This window comes from Gobius niger (assembly GCF_951799975.1).
Source record: "Gobius niger genome assembly, chromosome: 14".
NCBI classification, from domain to species: domain Eukaryota; kingdom Metazoa; phylum Chordata; class Actinopteri; order Gobiiformes; family Gobiidae; genus Gobius; species Gobius niger.
In genome coordinates, this window is record NC_136865.1 from 3,910,930 (window position 1) to 3,926,964 (window position 16,035).

The window sequence follows — 16,035 nt, forward strand, 5'->3', positions numbered from 1 at the left end:
ATCGGCCGGTAGCCTACAATATATAGCATTTATCGACCCGATATACAGTATCTTTGTATTCGGAACCAAGAACCACCCTATAGAAGCACGCTCTTCTTCCACTTCATCTGGGGTCAGGTCGCTGAGGCTGTACAGTCTGAGCTTCCTCCAGCCTCTTCAGGGTACGCCCAGGCACTCAGCGAAGGAGACTCATTTCAGCCGTTCATATTCACGATCTTCTCCTTTCGGTCCTGACCCAGACCTCATGATCGTGCGTGACGGGTAGGAACGTGCAGATCGACCGGTCTTTCGACTCAGCTCTTCGCGGGTGCAGCAACCGCATCACTGCTGATGATCCGTTCCGTCGATCTCACGCTCCATCCGTCCCTCACTCAAGGACTCTTCGACGACCCGGAGAGGGCGTCACCACCACGGCGCTGTAAAAAAAAACAAAAAAAACATGCCTCCATCACAAATCCTTCACCAGGTCCGGTCAGGTACTGGTCCCACTGACGTGAAGGTAAAGACTGATGCTATTCTGATGGTTTCTAATAGTTGGAGAGTCTCTGTAAGCTCTGTCATACAGGAGTTGTCCATCCTCGATAATCCCTCAAGAACCTTCTCGAATAGTTGGAGAGATTACAGATCCTAAACTTGGAGGCAGAGCAGACTGAGACAAGAGTCCGGTGACTGTAACTTGCATTTTTAGAATCAAAATCAGGATGGAAATGATCGAAATTACGTTTTTTTTAAAGCTTTGGAAAGTTAATAACACGATGATGAAAAACACCCAAAATGTCATGTAGCATTTTAGATAAAACTGCGCAAAAACCATGTTTAACCTGGTCGTTTTTGAAAAATAGATTGATGTATTATCACGTTATTGGCTGAATTGATTACATTTGTGAGTGGTTTTCATCGTGTCAGGCCAATAACGCAGTAACTTATATTACACCATCGGCGGAAAATCGTTCTTCGGTTATTGGCTCCACAGTGTTACTACGTTATCGTCTTATCTCATTATGAAACAGGCCAAATTGATCAAGTTATTGGCCTGTTATTACATTATTGATTCCTATAACCCCCAACACTGGTCGTTCCTCCCCTGCTCTGCCGCGGGGATGGGGGGGTGACTTTCTCATTGGTCCAAAGTGGAGTCGTGCAGTGCCTCTGGCGGCTGTGCTCGGGTGGCTGCTCTGGCCCGCCGTCTCACCCTGCCTGGGCGCTCTCCATCATAATCTGACCACCGCTGACCACACCGGACTGGGCAGGACAGATTTGTGCCCTCGCCTGCAGGACACCTTTTGTAAGCGTCACTATCCTTTACGCTCAGTTACTTACAGTACACAAGTATAAACAATTCCTTGTGCTTTTTAGCTTTTACCTGTAATTATTTAGGTCACTGCTTCTTACTTTAACCTCTTAACTCCCGCCTGAACCGAGAGGATCTTTTTCCTCACGTCATCAGATTTTTTTTCCATCATTTTTATCTTGGGTATTCAACTCATTTTTGTAACTTTTTTGTCATTTTTTGTCACATTTTTGTCTTTTTTTCCGTCAATTTTTTGTCACATTTTTGTCACATTTTTGTCATTTTTCATACATTTTTTATCACATTTTTGTCAATTTTTTTTGTCAATTTTTCGTCCATTTTTTGTCAATTTCTTGTGACATTTTTGCCACTTTTTCATACATTTTTTGTCACTTTTCTGTAAATGTTTTCTCACTTTTTTGTCACATTTCCGTCATTGTTTTCGTCTCAGTTTTGTTGCCATTTTCACAGCTTTTTTTCTAGAAGCTTTTGGATTGGGGTAAAGCCAAACTGGAGAAAATGTGCTCGGTTCAGGTGGGAGTTAAGGGGTTAAAGTGCATATGACACATTAGATGCCATTTTTGCTAAAACATAGTTCACACGATTACATTTAAGTGACATCGATGAAGCAGAGGCTGTTTCCCAATTGACTTCAAATCAAAACAACGCCGCAGAAGAAGTCACTTCCTGTTTCGATCCAGCACGCCAAAATAAAAGCACCACTTTATTCATTAGTTTCAGAGTCAATTGCCAGGATAGTCGGCTTCTCGACCACTTCGGACGGAATTCACGTCGTCACAGCGCCGCCAACTGGTCCAATTCTCCTGTCGGTCCTCCGCTGCCTTGAGAGCAGAATATTACCCATAATGCCCTGCAACCATGTTTTTTTCTGGTCTCTTTTATTCATTATACAGTTGTTTTTGTACGCATAATTTCATATTTGATCACATGATTTGACACGTGACCTGACGCAGCCGCTCGCTCCGAAGGCCGTTCCCGTTGAGCTTCAATGCGGCGGTGAGAGGACACTCGGCTCCGTGTTGGAGGAACCCGCCACCTAGGACGTCCTGGCAATAGAGTTCGGGAAATTCATGGAGATCCGCCATCTTTGCAGCTGTTAGCACACATTTCCATTGACCAACATTAGCTAGAAAATAGCCGTGGAACAACTCCGTTAGCTGCCGAGTTACTGCTGGTAAAAACATCTAACTCACTGTGGTGTCCAAGTGTTTTAATGTGAACAATAACTCCAGTATTTTAACTTTTAAAATCTCCATTAGTTTACAATTGCTGCTCATCCCATAATGCTTAGCGATATGACGTCACATTCCCGAACTCTATTGAGAAAGAGCCATTTTTTGCCTTCCAACCATGTTAAGTCAATGGCAAATGAGTCAAACTGCTCTGGAACTTTACCTTCATCTATGTCACTTCCTGTCTGCAGCTTAAAAAAACAAAAAAAAAGTTTCTACCTAATATTTTTGGAATAAAATGGCTGCTTTACTGAAACAAAATTATAATTATGCAACTGATGAACTTGTAACTGTTCTCAAAAGCATTCAAACCTGTCATATGCACTTTAATTATCTTAAAGCAACGTTGTTCTTACTTAAGTAAATATTTTGGCAACTCCACCAACCTGTGTTTATAAGTGCAATAAGTACAAAAAGTTACCCAAGTACTCGAGTAAATGCAACTGAGTACTACCCGTCTCTGTTGGCTTTAAAGGAATAGTTCACCGTTTTTCCATACTGAGAAAGATACAGACGGCATCTCTGGAATCGCCCATATATGGTCATTTTTAAAAACAGTTAAAGGGGGAAAACAATTTTGAAAAAATGTATATTTTCTCTAATTATTCAAAAACTACCGTAATTAATGCTGAAATATGAATATAGTTTCTACTAAATAAAGATACAGAGACATGGAGAGGAGCAAAGTGGTTCAACAGCCCATAAATACATGAATAACGGAGAATGCTAACATGATGCTACATGTTAGCATCGGGCTAATGCTAACGGTTAGCTCGCGGTAGCTACAACTGCCGTTTTTTCACTTCTACTGAACAATCTGCTGTGAGAAAATGTCCATATCGGCCCGATTTACACTTGACTTTATTTATGTGATAAATAAGTTGATATCCCACCAGAAAATGGCTAGAATGAGTGAAAAATTGTGTTTCTCTAAAGATTCTATTTTCCCCCTCGGCGAAGCCACGCCCCCTTCTATGACGAGATGCCGTCTGTATCTATATGTTCTTGCCTGAGCTTAGATGAGTTGATGTGTACCTGTCTGGTTTTTGTGTGTGCCCTCAGTCACGCATAAAAAACAAAGATATTGTTAGCATTTGGCCTCTCCCAATGTATTCCTATGGCTCCAAACGGGGGTGAAGTTAGAAGCTACCAAGCTCTTCCACGGGCACGCACACAGACCAGACAGGTACGGATCAACTCGTCTAAACTCAGGTAAGAACATATCTCAGTGTGGAAAAACGGTGAACTACTCCTTTAAGTAACTCTCCCCCGTTACTGCCTCAGACCGTGGATCGATCACTATCATAAGTTAATATCATAGGCTACTCCATGGCTCTGGCTGCTGCACTTGGTTGCCATGGAGAGCGCCGGCCCCTAAAGACAAAGCCGTGCGTGCGCCGCGTGCCGCTGTAAAAGCACAAACACGCAATTGTCAACTTTAATACATTTACCGCGCGCGCTGGTGAATTCATTACTACACCATATGCTAATGCGGCGGCCTCGTGCGTTTATGAGTTTGTGCGCGCGCCTCCCTCCCTCTCTCTCTCTCTCTCTCTCTCTCTCTCTCTCTCTCTCTCCATCCACAGCCTCCTCGGTGGTGATGTGGGGGTGACGCGCGCCCAGATGATGCACGCCCCCGGGTATATAATTGTCCGTGCTCGTGTGGCGCGCGTGCCCCGGTTTGTCTCGCGGTGTACGAGCTCCACACATACTGTAGAAGAAGAAGAGGAAGAAGAAGAAGAAGAAGAAGAACTCCGGTACGGACACGGCAGACCTCAGCGGCGAAACCCGGAGAGCCGCGGCCGCCGTGCGTAAAAGCGCGTGATACCAAAAAAAAAGAACGGAGCAACAACAACAAAAAGCGCCGTGGACTTCCAGTGGATTTGCTCTGACGGGGGGATGACGACGGGCGGCGCGAGGGGGAACGCTCCGGCGCGTCTCGGGGAAACTTTATTGCGCTGAGCTGATCGGACGGGGACGGGACTGGGACCGTGTTTGGAAACGCGTCGGTTCTGAGGTTTCAAACTGTACACGGGGAAATCCGAGAGAGTGCGGGAGGGGGGGGGGGGGGAGATGCCATATGGTCCGGAACGCTGCATCGCTGCTTGTGAAGGTCATCCCCGCGCGCTGACACCGAGCCAAGGTCCGTGATGTTTACTGCCTCATACCGTCGGTGTCTGCAGGGACGGAGCGGACAGGGCTCCGCTCAGCGCGAGACCTGCCGCTGATTACAACGTGCGGTCTCTTCCCTTTCATTAAGTTTTACTGTGAGCGACTGCGTCTTGGTGTAAACAATCATTTACGGTAATCATTTGTTGCTGTGGCTTTTACTTCTTCTCCACGGATTAACTGTACAATCCGTCCACTGTCTGCTACTTTAAACTCCATAAAGCTCAAGTAAAATGAATAAGTGCTAAGATGTTTGCTTTGTGATTAGGTCGAACATAGTGCAGCCCTATCAAGTGGGAAGTATTTTGTGAAAATCTGGCTCGAATATTGATGGTTTGCTTCTAAAAGTCTGGTTAATGTGAAAGTACATAATAATTATGGTAAAGGACATACCGGGACTAAGACAATTCTGATATTTCTACTTCTGCATTCACTTTTTTCACAAGTGAACACAAAACTTTTGTTACTTGAAGGTTTACTCTCTTTGGAAAGAGTAAAAAGTATTTGTATGACAACTCCACACTGAAGAAGTTCCTCTCTGTGTGTCCAGTGTAAACCTGCTGATGGAGCCTCTGTGTAACGGCGCTCTGACCACTGAAGATCCCCAGTCCATCACCCGCCCCCTTCCGGCCAAGCTGTGCCGTCTCGGGGAGCTGGGAGCGGGACCGTCGGCTCGGGACGACCCCCGCAGAGAGGGACACAGTCCGGGTGTGAAACGGCCCTGTCCCAACCCCAGAACTTCTCCAGGGAGACCCCTGAGCAGGAGCAGCCACTCCAAAGGTACAGGACATCCTTCAAAAAAGTCTGATCGCAGGGGCCAGAGAGCACCGCGCTTATCTTCACATTTCCTACAAACATGGAGTCGAAGGGAAAAAGGAAGTGATGGATGCACTTGTCACTTGAATTAGTAAGATTTTATTAGTGCTTCCTGTACCGCTCCATTACTGCTTTTCCTTTACCTCGAAGTCACCGCTTAGGCCCATTCAAACGACGAAGGCAGGGAAACGTGCTGTCCACCTGCTGGGGCTCGAGAGCCTGCCTGGGTTTGTAAAATTCTGGGAATTTTCAATGTCGGACATTTTTCATGGGAATTAACGTGAATAAACAGGGGATTAACACAACTGAAGGCTGCTTCTTTACAGACAGATATAAACTGCAGCGTGAGAATCGGATTTGATCGTTATGAAGTGAAATATCACAGAGATGAAAAGTGTAAAAAGAAATCATCTGCTTCACAAATGAGCACCAGGGTTTGAAGAGGACTGTGACGTTTGAATGATGGATATGTAAATGGCATAGACACCATGTTTGTGTCCATCTGCTGTATATAGTCACCAAGTATGTTCAGTATTACAATATTATGCCGTTGCCAGAGTCTGTGCCACGTGTCAGCAGAGAGTGTTTAATGCACAGGCCTCGCCCACTCCTCGTACAGTATTGGTCACCGTTTGTCAAGATCTCAGTTCGAGACAGGGGGATTTAATCAGAAACATTTTTGATTAAACAGAATCATTGCTTATGCTTTGACAAGACGATACGGTCCTCACACTTCCTGTACGGGCCTATGGTGTGATAATTATGGATCAAAAACATCATTCATGGGTTATTATTCAATGAAAGCAGTTTATTTAAGTGTTTTGACAATTTTTAAGTTTTGCAAATTCCCCCAAATTTCCAGGGTAATGTTCCCATCGAAAGCTTCCGGAAAATTTGGGGAAATTGATTCAGAATTCCAGTCTCATTTGAACCCACTCGAGTTGGAAATCGCTGTGAAAAGTTGTCAAAACTTCTGTTTCACTTTTGGAAAGCGTTTCTTGCTTTGAAAGGATTTACAGTGTACACTTTCCCTTTTTGGGACTTCTATCCCCACTCTACACCTCCCTAACTCTGTCGTGAGTTGTACCATTTCATTTCCTAAATCTACAGTGGGATCATTTGGTTGTTTCTGTGAAGTTTATTGGAGTTGCAGACACTATAGGAACCTCATTAGCGGAACGCGTTAAGATTATTTCGTAATTTACAAATGTAGCAGCAGGTTGTAAACCACTTGATTGAGTCGATTGCTTGAATTTGGCAGAAACAAAATGCATAGATTGTCCTCGGTTTTGTGGCTCATACTGTTTTAGTTCAAGGGCTTGTTGTATTGCTAATGGCCTCGACTATTGCATTGAATATGACAGGGCAGGTCTTGACCCCAAAGTCCCTGGCCGATTTTTCCTGCCGGTCCACCCCTGTTAGAATCCCAGCAGTCTTTTTTCTCTCCACAACAGTCTGAACACAGTACACATCATCAGGGCATATGTGGATCAGAAAAGGGTGGGAGTCGTCTTCTTTGAGCTGTGTAAACCAGATACTCTTCAGTAAATCAAATCAATCAAGTCTCTCAGTCTGAGCACACCCAAAACTGGATAAGATCTCATCTGAGCGGCCGACATCTGTGTGCACGAGTGAATAACAGCCCAGTTTAGAGTCACCTCGATGGGAGTGCCGCAGGGGTCTATTTTGGGACCGTCGTTTTTAGCATCTTTATAAATGACCTCACGACAGTGTGTTCTGACACCGATGTAACGCTGATGATAAGGTGAAAAGTAAAAGGCCTAAAAAAAGTGTCAAGAAGTGTAAAATATTTAGATAATAATTTAACATTTAAACATATTAGAAAGCTTCAAATACTCATCTCAACACTATGGTTGCTCCTCATCTTTTGTATTGCATGTGTAGCTGGTCCTTAAAACCACTTGAGTCGTTGTATAAAAGAACCATATTAAAGTAACTTTTGCCCCTAGAGGCAACAAGCGCCACTGCAGGTGTTGTGGCGCTTGTTGCATGTTTTTTTACTCATTAATTGTCCGTGAGAGTAAATACTACGCTGACAGAAAAGACAAAGGGAGAGAGGGATATTGTACATTGTGCCACAGCCCAATTATACAATGGAGATATTTTTTTCTGCTCAAACTTGGCTGTAAATGCTGTTTAAGTGGTGCTAGCCCACAGTTAGCTTTGCCCGTTAGCATGTTACCGTCTTCTGATCATGATAAACCAACATTTTATAAAAGGTTCATCAACAAAACAAAAGCTGTAGACAGAATACAGTCAGGACTTACCTGTGTCATAAACCTCAGAAAAACGAGAGAAAAGGAAGATGTTTTCCATGAGTGTGTATTGGGGCTGCCGGGTCAGAGGCAGGGAAAGCTGCAAGTGTGTTTTTTTGGCTAGAGACACCAGGGGGAGATGAAAGACCCCCCAATCATCCCATCAACACCTCAATACAACATGTATTACTCCCAGAGGGACTACGAAAAGGACTTATTAAGGTGAAAAAGTTACTGTTCTATTTAAAATAATCCAAGGAAGTGGAGCAGACTGTTTCAAACCTTTAGGACTGAATATGCAGCAAGACTCAAACATGCATGAATGAAACAAAACACGACTCAAAATTGTCAGTAAACGTCTCCAGTCCTGCTGTGCTCGCCGTTAAAGTTATTTCTCTTCTCTCATCGGTTCTAAATAACGACTGCTTTAATATCCCGCGCTGTTCTTCCACCGCTGTGCCTCCAGGGAGCCTGCTGCCGGTCTTCTGCGTGGTGGAGCATCGGGGGGCCCCACCCGAGGGGCCGCAGCTGGAGGGGCCCCGCAGAGAGGAGCACGCCGAGTTTGTCCTGATCAAGAGAGACCTGCTGTTTAACCAGCTCATCGAGATGGCCCTGCTCACTCTGGGGTACTCCCACAGCTCCGCCGCCCAGGCCAGAGGTACTTCCCTACAGGGGGGGCGCACGGTTTGGGTTTCCGGGTCTCTTTAATAAGCAAAGGAAATTCACTTTAGCCTTTCTGAGCCTTACACGGGGTCTCTGCAGTTGTCCATTGTGATCAATTTGCTCACAATGCCTTTTTGGCCTTAAGAATGTAGTATTTAGGCTTTAAAACGGCATTAAAAAGTGTTAAATTGTACTGCCCTGTTAAAACACCCACTCCAGGACTGTAGGTGGCGCTGTGCACATGTAAGGTCAATGCTTCGTCCCTGTCGTGTAGCCGATTGCTGTCTCAGAAGTAGCACTTTGACTGAGAAACGTGTCATTGTGTTGGAGTAATGCAGTATTTGACCAGTTGTATACATGTATTTGATAAAAGTACTTTGGCCTAGGTCTGATCCAGGTGGGCCGTTGGAACCCGGTGCCCCTGTCCAGTGTGACCGACGCCCCTGACGCCACAGTGGCAGACATGCTGCAGGACGTTCACCACGTCATCACGCTGAAGATACAGCTGCACAGGTAAACCACCGCTGCCACACAGTCAGTCAGCTGTTTTATTATGGTGGGGCCCCGAGAGATGTTCAGATCGATGAGGGGATGTCCCGGACAATGGGAATGGCTGACCTCGTGTGACTTCAGAGGCTAAGCAGAGTCCGGGTGGCAGAGCATTCGCCTGTTGATTCAAAGTTTGTCTGTTCAGTCCCAGCTTCGACTCGGGCAGCGCTTACTGTCATTAAGTATTCAGGGTGACACTTTACCCCCCCTGTGCGTCTGTGTACACTGGACACGGCTGTGTGAATGAGAGAGTGTTTGACTGGTTTCAGTTCATGTTAAAATAGCGTTAAAATCTGTTGATCTATTGATTTTTAGAATCACTTTAATGACACTTGTAATTAATCATGATCATTTCAATGTAATTATTATATTCATCATTAACACCAGGCCGACACAGAACTCTCATTTAAAGTATTTTCTCACATATCATTAACACACTAATAACTATTCCATAAATCTATGTGCTTACTATTTAATGAATAATTAGTTAATTATCTATGGATTAATGGTGAGTTAAAGTGTTAACTCTGACAGCACTAATCTATCATCATCACTGTATAAATGAAGTAGTAGATTTGGCTTTGGGTAAAGTAACAAATCCCTGCCACTCTCCGGTCAGACACGCCCTGCATATAACCTCACACTCTTTTACAGTGAGTTTGGATTGGATCCAAAACCTGCTATAAATACAATATTGAGCTAGTAACAATTTACATTTACATTGAAATGCACTGAAATGTTGGAAATGATCAAAGCTGTAAACACACAAGATTCTCTCCTGCAAAATAATAAAGTAAATGTGATTCCTATGTACGAAACACTGACCTAACATTTAACATTGAGCTGAAAAAACTAAATTGTGAGGTGGTGTAAAAAAAAGAAATGCCCCAAATACTAACATTTTATTTGTGTGAATTGTTTTCTCCGTTGTGTGTTGTTGGTAGCTGCCCGCGGCTGGAGGACCTCCCAGCAGAGCAGTGGACCCACTCCACAGTGAGGAACGCCCTGAAGGAGCTCCTGAAGGAGATGAACCAGAGCTCGCTGGCCAAGGAGTGCCCTCTGTCCCAGGTATGTCCTCAAGGTCTGGGGACCAAGGCTTTAAAAACTACTTCAGAAACCTTAGCTGGTGTGTACAGTGGTATGCTTAAGTATGGGCCCCCTTTTACTTTTAAGCCACATGGAGGCTTCTGGCAAACGGGACTTCTTATGGTTTTCTTTTAAAAATGCCACTCTGTCATAAAGGCCAGATTTGTGCAGTGTATGACTAATAGTTGTTCTGTGGACAGTTTCCCCCACCTGAGCTGTAGCTCTCTGCAGTTCATCCAGGGTCATCATAGGCCTCTTGGTAACAGCTCTGGTCAGTGCTGTCCTTGTTCGGTCAGTAAGTTTAGGAGGACGGCTGGGTCTTGGTAGGTTTGCAGTGATGCCAAACTCTTTCCATTCCTGGATGGTGTATTTGACTGTACTTTGAGAGATGTTCAAAGCTTTGGAAATCTTTTTCTAACCTAACCCAGCTTTATACTTCTCAATGACTTTATCCCGGACCTGTCTGGTGAGTTCTTGGACTTCATGATGCTTCTGCTCCACAATAGTCTCTTAACAGACCTCTGAGACCATCACAGAGCAGCTGTGTTTGATCTGACATTAGATTACACACAGGTAGACTGTATGTGTGGGTAAATGACTTATACCCCCACCGGCCAAACTGATCTTAAACCCCGCCTAACCGAGTGCACTTTAGGTCACAGCCTATAGGCCAGTGTAACTCCTCATTTGAAAGCTAAGGCCTACAAAACTCATCTACAATGGAGCTTTTTCCTCACATTGTTGCAGCGTTGTCATTTTTGTCTAAGTTTTGTTGCTCTTTTGACACTTTTTTCAAGCAGTTTTTCAATTTGGGCAAAGCCGTGGATAAAGGCTTCAACCTTAAAGCAAAAAGGTCCCGAGTTTGACTCCCCGGGTTGGGTGGGATCTTTCTCCTTCAGCTTCTCCCATTAAACCAAAACATGCACAATAGGCCAAGTCTCTACGTAACCCACAGTGCGGCCTGTTGTGAGAGCATTTGGATGTGAACAGGAGAACGTGCACAGAGATGTGGAGCAGTGGGAGATTATAATGTGGCCCTGATGGTGAGAGATAGCGTCTGATTCTCACTATCCCTCCATCGATCTGTCCATCTGCCCGCCTGTCCTGACCCTGCAATCACAATGGTGTCAGGACTCATTTAGATTCCATTCTGAAATCACCTTTACAGACAGGAATGTTTTTCTTTTTACTATTCCTCCTCCAAAAGCAGGGCCACCTCCACACTCCGAGACCGGCACAGTCGCTTTTGCCGACGGGGGTGGGGGTGAGATCAACCCAGTCTGCTGCTGCCCCGAATAAATGCATACATAAATAAATACATACATACATAAACATAAATAAATACATACATGAATGAATAAATAAATAAATGCATCAATACAAAAAATGAAAACGTGAATATGCTTTAAATCTGTACATCCATGTCACATCAGGGCAGGTTTATGTTTGGGGGTTTTGGAGGGAGAAAGGGGAATGCTGGGTAATCGGGAGAGTCTGGGTGTTTCATCTTTTGAGACAAAAAAATGATTAAGACGAGACGCTGCAGGTGAATCAGGAAACAAAACAAGGGCATTTTGTCCAGTGAGACTTTGCCCAAATCTTAAAGCTTTTCAACTGGAGCTCAGCTGGATTTTTGACACAGGGCCTCATTTCCTAGTTATCAAGAGTGTTGCTGATTTCTGGAGATGTATTTTTTTTTATAATTCATGCAGTTCTTATATTTGAAGAGCTCCGTGGTGCTAGGCTAGTGCATGTCTATGGTATCAGCTAGCCTGCATTAAAAACAGTCTGACCCACTCCACAGCCTGACACCTGAGGCAAATCACTTATAACACTGGCCAGACTGCTGATATAGATGTCTGTGTCCATAGAATAATTTGAACCATTTTGCATTTAAAATAACTTATATTTGAGCAGCATCAGCTTTGTGGTTGTATAAGCTAGGCAGCAGCGGAGTGATCTGCAAGAAAATAGTCCCTCAAAGTACGATCATTCATGTGATACAAGGTCAGTAATATTTGAAAAATGATTCTATGGACACAGACATTTATATGGTTAGTCTGGTGTTATAAACGATTGGCCTCAGGTGCTCTGTGGAGCGGGTCAGACTGTTGTGTGAAGAAATGACCCTTAAATACTGAGCTTTTTCCTGTTTGACCGACGGGAAACTTTGAACAGTTGGGGCCCAGGCGTAGCTTGATTATCGTGCAACCCAGCCATTCCCAAATTCCGGGATATAGTTTATTAGAATGTCTTATTTTACAGATAACATTACATTAAAAGCAACATTTAGCAATGACAAGAGGTTAAATACCAGTTTAAAATAGTATAACATAGCAATGAAATATACATTTCCTTTTAAAATGTTTTTGTTTTGTTTTGGAGGCCCCACCTGTAGTGCCCACTTTGGGAACCACTGGTGTAACCAAATACATAAAAGCCTTCTGGTACCACAAGACCTACTTAAAGGGATATTTCAGGATTTTTGACATTTCCTAGTTATCCAGAGTGTTGCTGATTTGTTGAGTTGATGGAGATATTTTTTTTTGTATTTTATGCAGTTCTTATATTTGAAGAGCTACGTGGTGCTAGGCTAGTGCTAGTGCTAGGCTACCGCATTTCTATGGTATCAGCTAGTCTGCCTTAAAAACAGTCTGACCCGCTCCACAGAGCACCTGAGGCAAATCACTTACAACACCAGACTAACCATATAAATGTCTGTGTCCATAGAATAATGTTTGGAATATAACTGACCTTGCATCACATGAATGATCGCATTTTGAGGGACTATTTTCTAGCAGATCACTCCGCCTCTGTGTAGCTTATACAACCACAAAGCTGATGCTGCTCAAATATAAGTTATTTTAAATGCAAAATGTTCAAAATTACTCTATCGACACAGACATTTATATGGTTAGTCTGGTGTTTTAAGTGATTTGCCTCAGGTGCTCTGTGGAGTGGGTCACACTGTTTTTAATGCAGGCTAGCTGACACCATAGAAATGCACTAGCCTTGCATTAGCCTAGCACCACGAAACTCTTCAAACAGAAGAACTGCTTGAATTGCAAAAAAATGAGAAATGAGGCTCCATATCAAAAATTTTGAAATATCTCTTTAACCTCTTCACCCCCACTTTAACCGAGCACATTTACTCCAGCTTGACTCAAATCGAAAAGCTTCTTGAAAGAAAAAGGGGTGAAACAAAAGGGCAAAAAACACACAACAAAACAGGTAGCAAAAAGTGATGATAAAACAACAAAACAGTTACAAAAAGCACCAAAAAAATGCAACTAAAGCTTGACAAAAAGCACCAAAAATACCACGAAAAAGTGACGACAACCCAAGGAAAAATCTTCGAATCAGTATGGTAGGTCATAGCTTTCAAATGAGGGGTTTCTCTGGCCTATACACCGTAAGCTCCAGTCGAGAAGCTTTTAGATTTGGGAAAAGCTTAAAAGTGTCTTGTTGTGAGTGGTCCTTGTTGCAAACTAGTTCTTACATCTCAAGGGGTTTCCCGTCACTGGAATGTTCTGCAGTAAATATCCTACTATATCCTGTATCACTTCTTATCTCTCTGGCCACACACAGTTCATTCAACTCAAATCCCACAAGTCCTACACTTTCCCTGTCTCCGCTGGTGTGCCCCTGGGCTCTGTCCTGGGGCCCCTCCTCTTCATTATCTACATTCTCCCACTCAGTCACATCCTTCGTAAACACAACATTCATTTCCACTGCTCCGCGGATGACACCCAGCTCTACCTCTATACCAAACCATCTTCATCTTTTCCTCCATCCTCCCTTGCCCTCTGTCTACAAGAAATTCATTTGTGGTTCTCCTCCAACTTCCTCAAACTGAACAGCTCCAAAACAGAAGTCCTTCTCATAGTCACCTCCTCCACTCTCTCCAAATCTAACAGTTTTCCTATTCCCTTCAACAACTTATCTGTCCTTCCCTCCCCTCAGGTTAAGAGTTTGGGTGTCATCCTCGACAGTGCACTCTCCTTCCAGTCTCACATCAATAACATCTCTCGTCTCCGCCCCTCTCTCACCCCCCCCACACCACCGCCATCCTCGCCCACAGCCTCGTCACCTCCCGCACTGATTACTGCGACTCACTTCTGTTCGGTCTTCCCAACAAATCCCTCCAGAAACTGCAGCTCCTCCAAAACTCTGCCACTCGAATCATCACTCGGACCCCCTGCCTCTCATCACATCACCCCGGTGCGACAACAACCCATAAAACAAAGAATCAACTTCAAAATACTCCTCATCAATTTCAAAGCACTTCATAACCTGGCCCCTCCGTACCTACATGTATCTGACCTCCTGCCCCTGCACACTCCGCTCCTCCCCCACTCTCAAACTCTCCGTCCCACCGGCCAAACTCGTCACCATGGGGCACAGAGCATTCAGCCGCTCTGCTCCCCAGCTCTGGAACTCTCTCCCCTCCGACCTCCGTACCACAAACTCCCTGCCACTCCTTTAAATCCAAACTCACCTGTTCAGACAGTCCTACACCACCTTCTCAGTCGTTTGTACTCCATGTGTCCATAGCTTGTGCTTCTGGACATGGTTAAAATATGAAGTGTAGGTTGTATACAGTATCTAAAAGCTATCAGCTATCAGTTGTATTTGGGTTTCTGATTGCTTTATCGTGTGATTGCCGGGGGAATGGTCCGGCCGTGTTACCACGAATAGATAAATAAATACATACATAAACGTAACTTTATTCAGTCCACATTGGTATACGGGTAGAGTGTTGGATACCGCCATCTCCGCTCCCATCTCGTATTCAGCTGACTGGTAGTCGGCGCAAACCCACAGCGCGGCTCATCTATTCCACAATGTTTTATGTATCAGCCGGCTCTATCTGACATTCTGCCCCGGGGTGTGTGGGGCATTTACATTTTATCACCCATATTTATGAGGGAGATAGTCGGGGTGATAGGGAGTTGGGTTCCTGCCTATGTTTCCGAATTAGGACCGCGCAATTATCCTGCAGTTGAATCGCAAAGACTGCAATTATTTTGGTGACATAACGTGCTCCGGAAGCAAACAAAAAGATCCCGTCTTTATGCGATGCGAAAAAGCAGAGTTCTCCCCGATGTTAGTGCTTTGTTTGTGTAAACGCAGTAGCAAGAATGCAGAGAGAGGAAATGATGCGAAGGTTACCAGACATTGTTAAAAACTACTGAATAAGCCATAGCCTGTCCGTCCATGGGAGTCAGGTAACTATATACTTCTGCTCCAGGTTTCTTCTTTCTCTTTCCAAGCAATGAAAAATAAATGGTCCACAAAGTCCACACTGGAACAGCACAAAAGTTACCCAATGTCTCTGCTATATTTATGTATTTATTCATTTATAATAATATTGAGATAGTTACTTATTGATACTACTAGTTTGGCCTCCTTTTGCATTAGCCTGACTCCAGCAGTTTGCATACAGCGGGTGCAGCATTCTCCCGCTGCAGCTAAATGTTTCTCAACATGGACATGCTGTGTCTCTTTGCACAGCTCCTCCTCAGTACTTACAGTTTTACAGATGCATTAAGTCCCTGAGCATGAAGTGGCAGAAGAATGGCCACAGGCGTTAGCAGCCAGTTAGCTACATTAGCCTGCTCTTCTTGTGAACGCTGCAGTGCTGTGAGTCTGCAATGAAGACAACATTTAGCACTGGTTAAATCCAGCACAGACTCTGATTTAGCGAGTGTGGTCTGTAATAAAGTCAGCTCTATGTGTATCCACACCTATTGCAAAAATCAATATAATATTTGATACAAAAAAAACATCTAGCCTTCCGAGTTCTCTAGCTTTTTGCTTTCCTTAAGGGGGCATTATGCAAAATGGACTTTTTCAAGCTTTACATCATGTTATTATGTCATTCCCTCATTAAAAACATGCCTGAAGTGTTGCCTTGGCACATTCACGTATT

At 44.1% G+C, this 16,035-nt stretch overlaps 1 protein-coding gene across 1 annotated transcript in view; it reads left to right on the forward strand.

Annotated features, from left to right (window-relative positions):
* Positions 1–3,976: 3,976 nt before the first annotated feature.
* The window catches only part of satb1a (SATB homeobox 1a), a 40,913-nt gene continuing 28,854 nt past the window's right edge, over positions 3,977–16,035 (forward strand). The window contains exons 1-5 of the mRNA XM_079571234.1: positions 3,977–4,687; positions 5,264–5,493; positions 8,272–8,463; positions 8,855–8,981; positions 9,962–10,085. Coding sequence (XP_079427360.1) covers positions 5,277–5,493; positions 8,272–8,463; positions 8,855–8,981; positions 9,962–10,085 — 660 coding nt within the window. The 5' untranslated portion in view covers positions 3,977–4,687; positions 5,264–5,276. The remainder of the gene's footprint in view (positions 4,688–5,263; positions 5,494–8,271; positions 8,464–8,854; positions 8,982–9,961; positions 10,086–16,035) is intronic.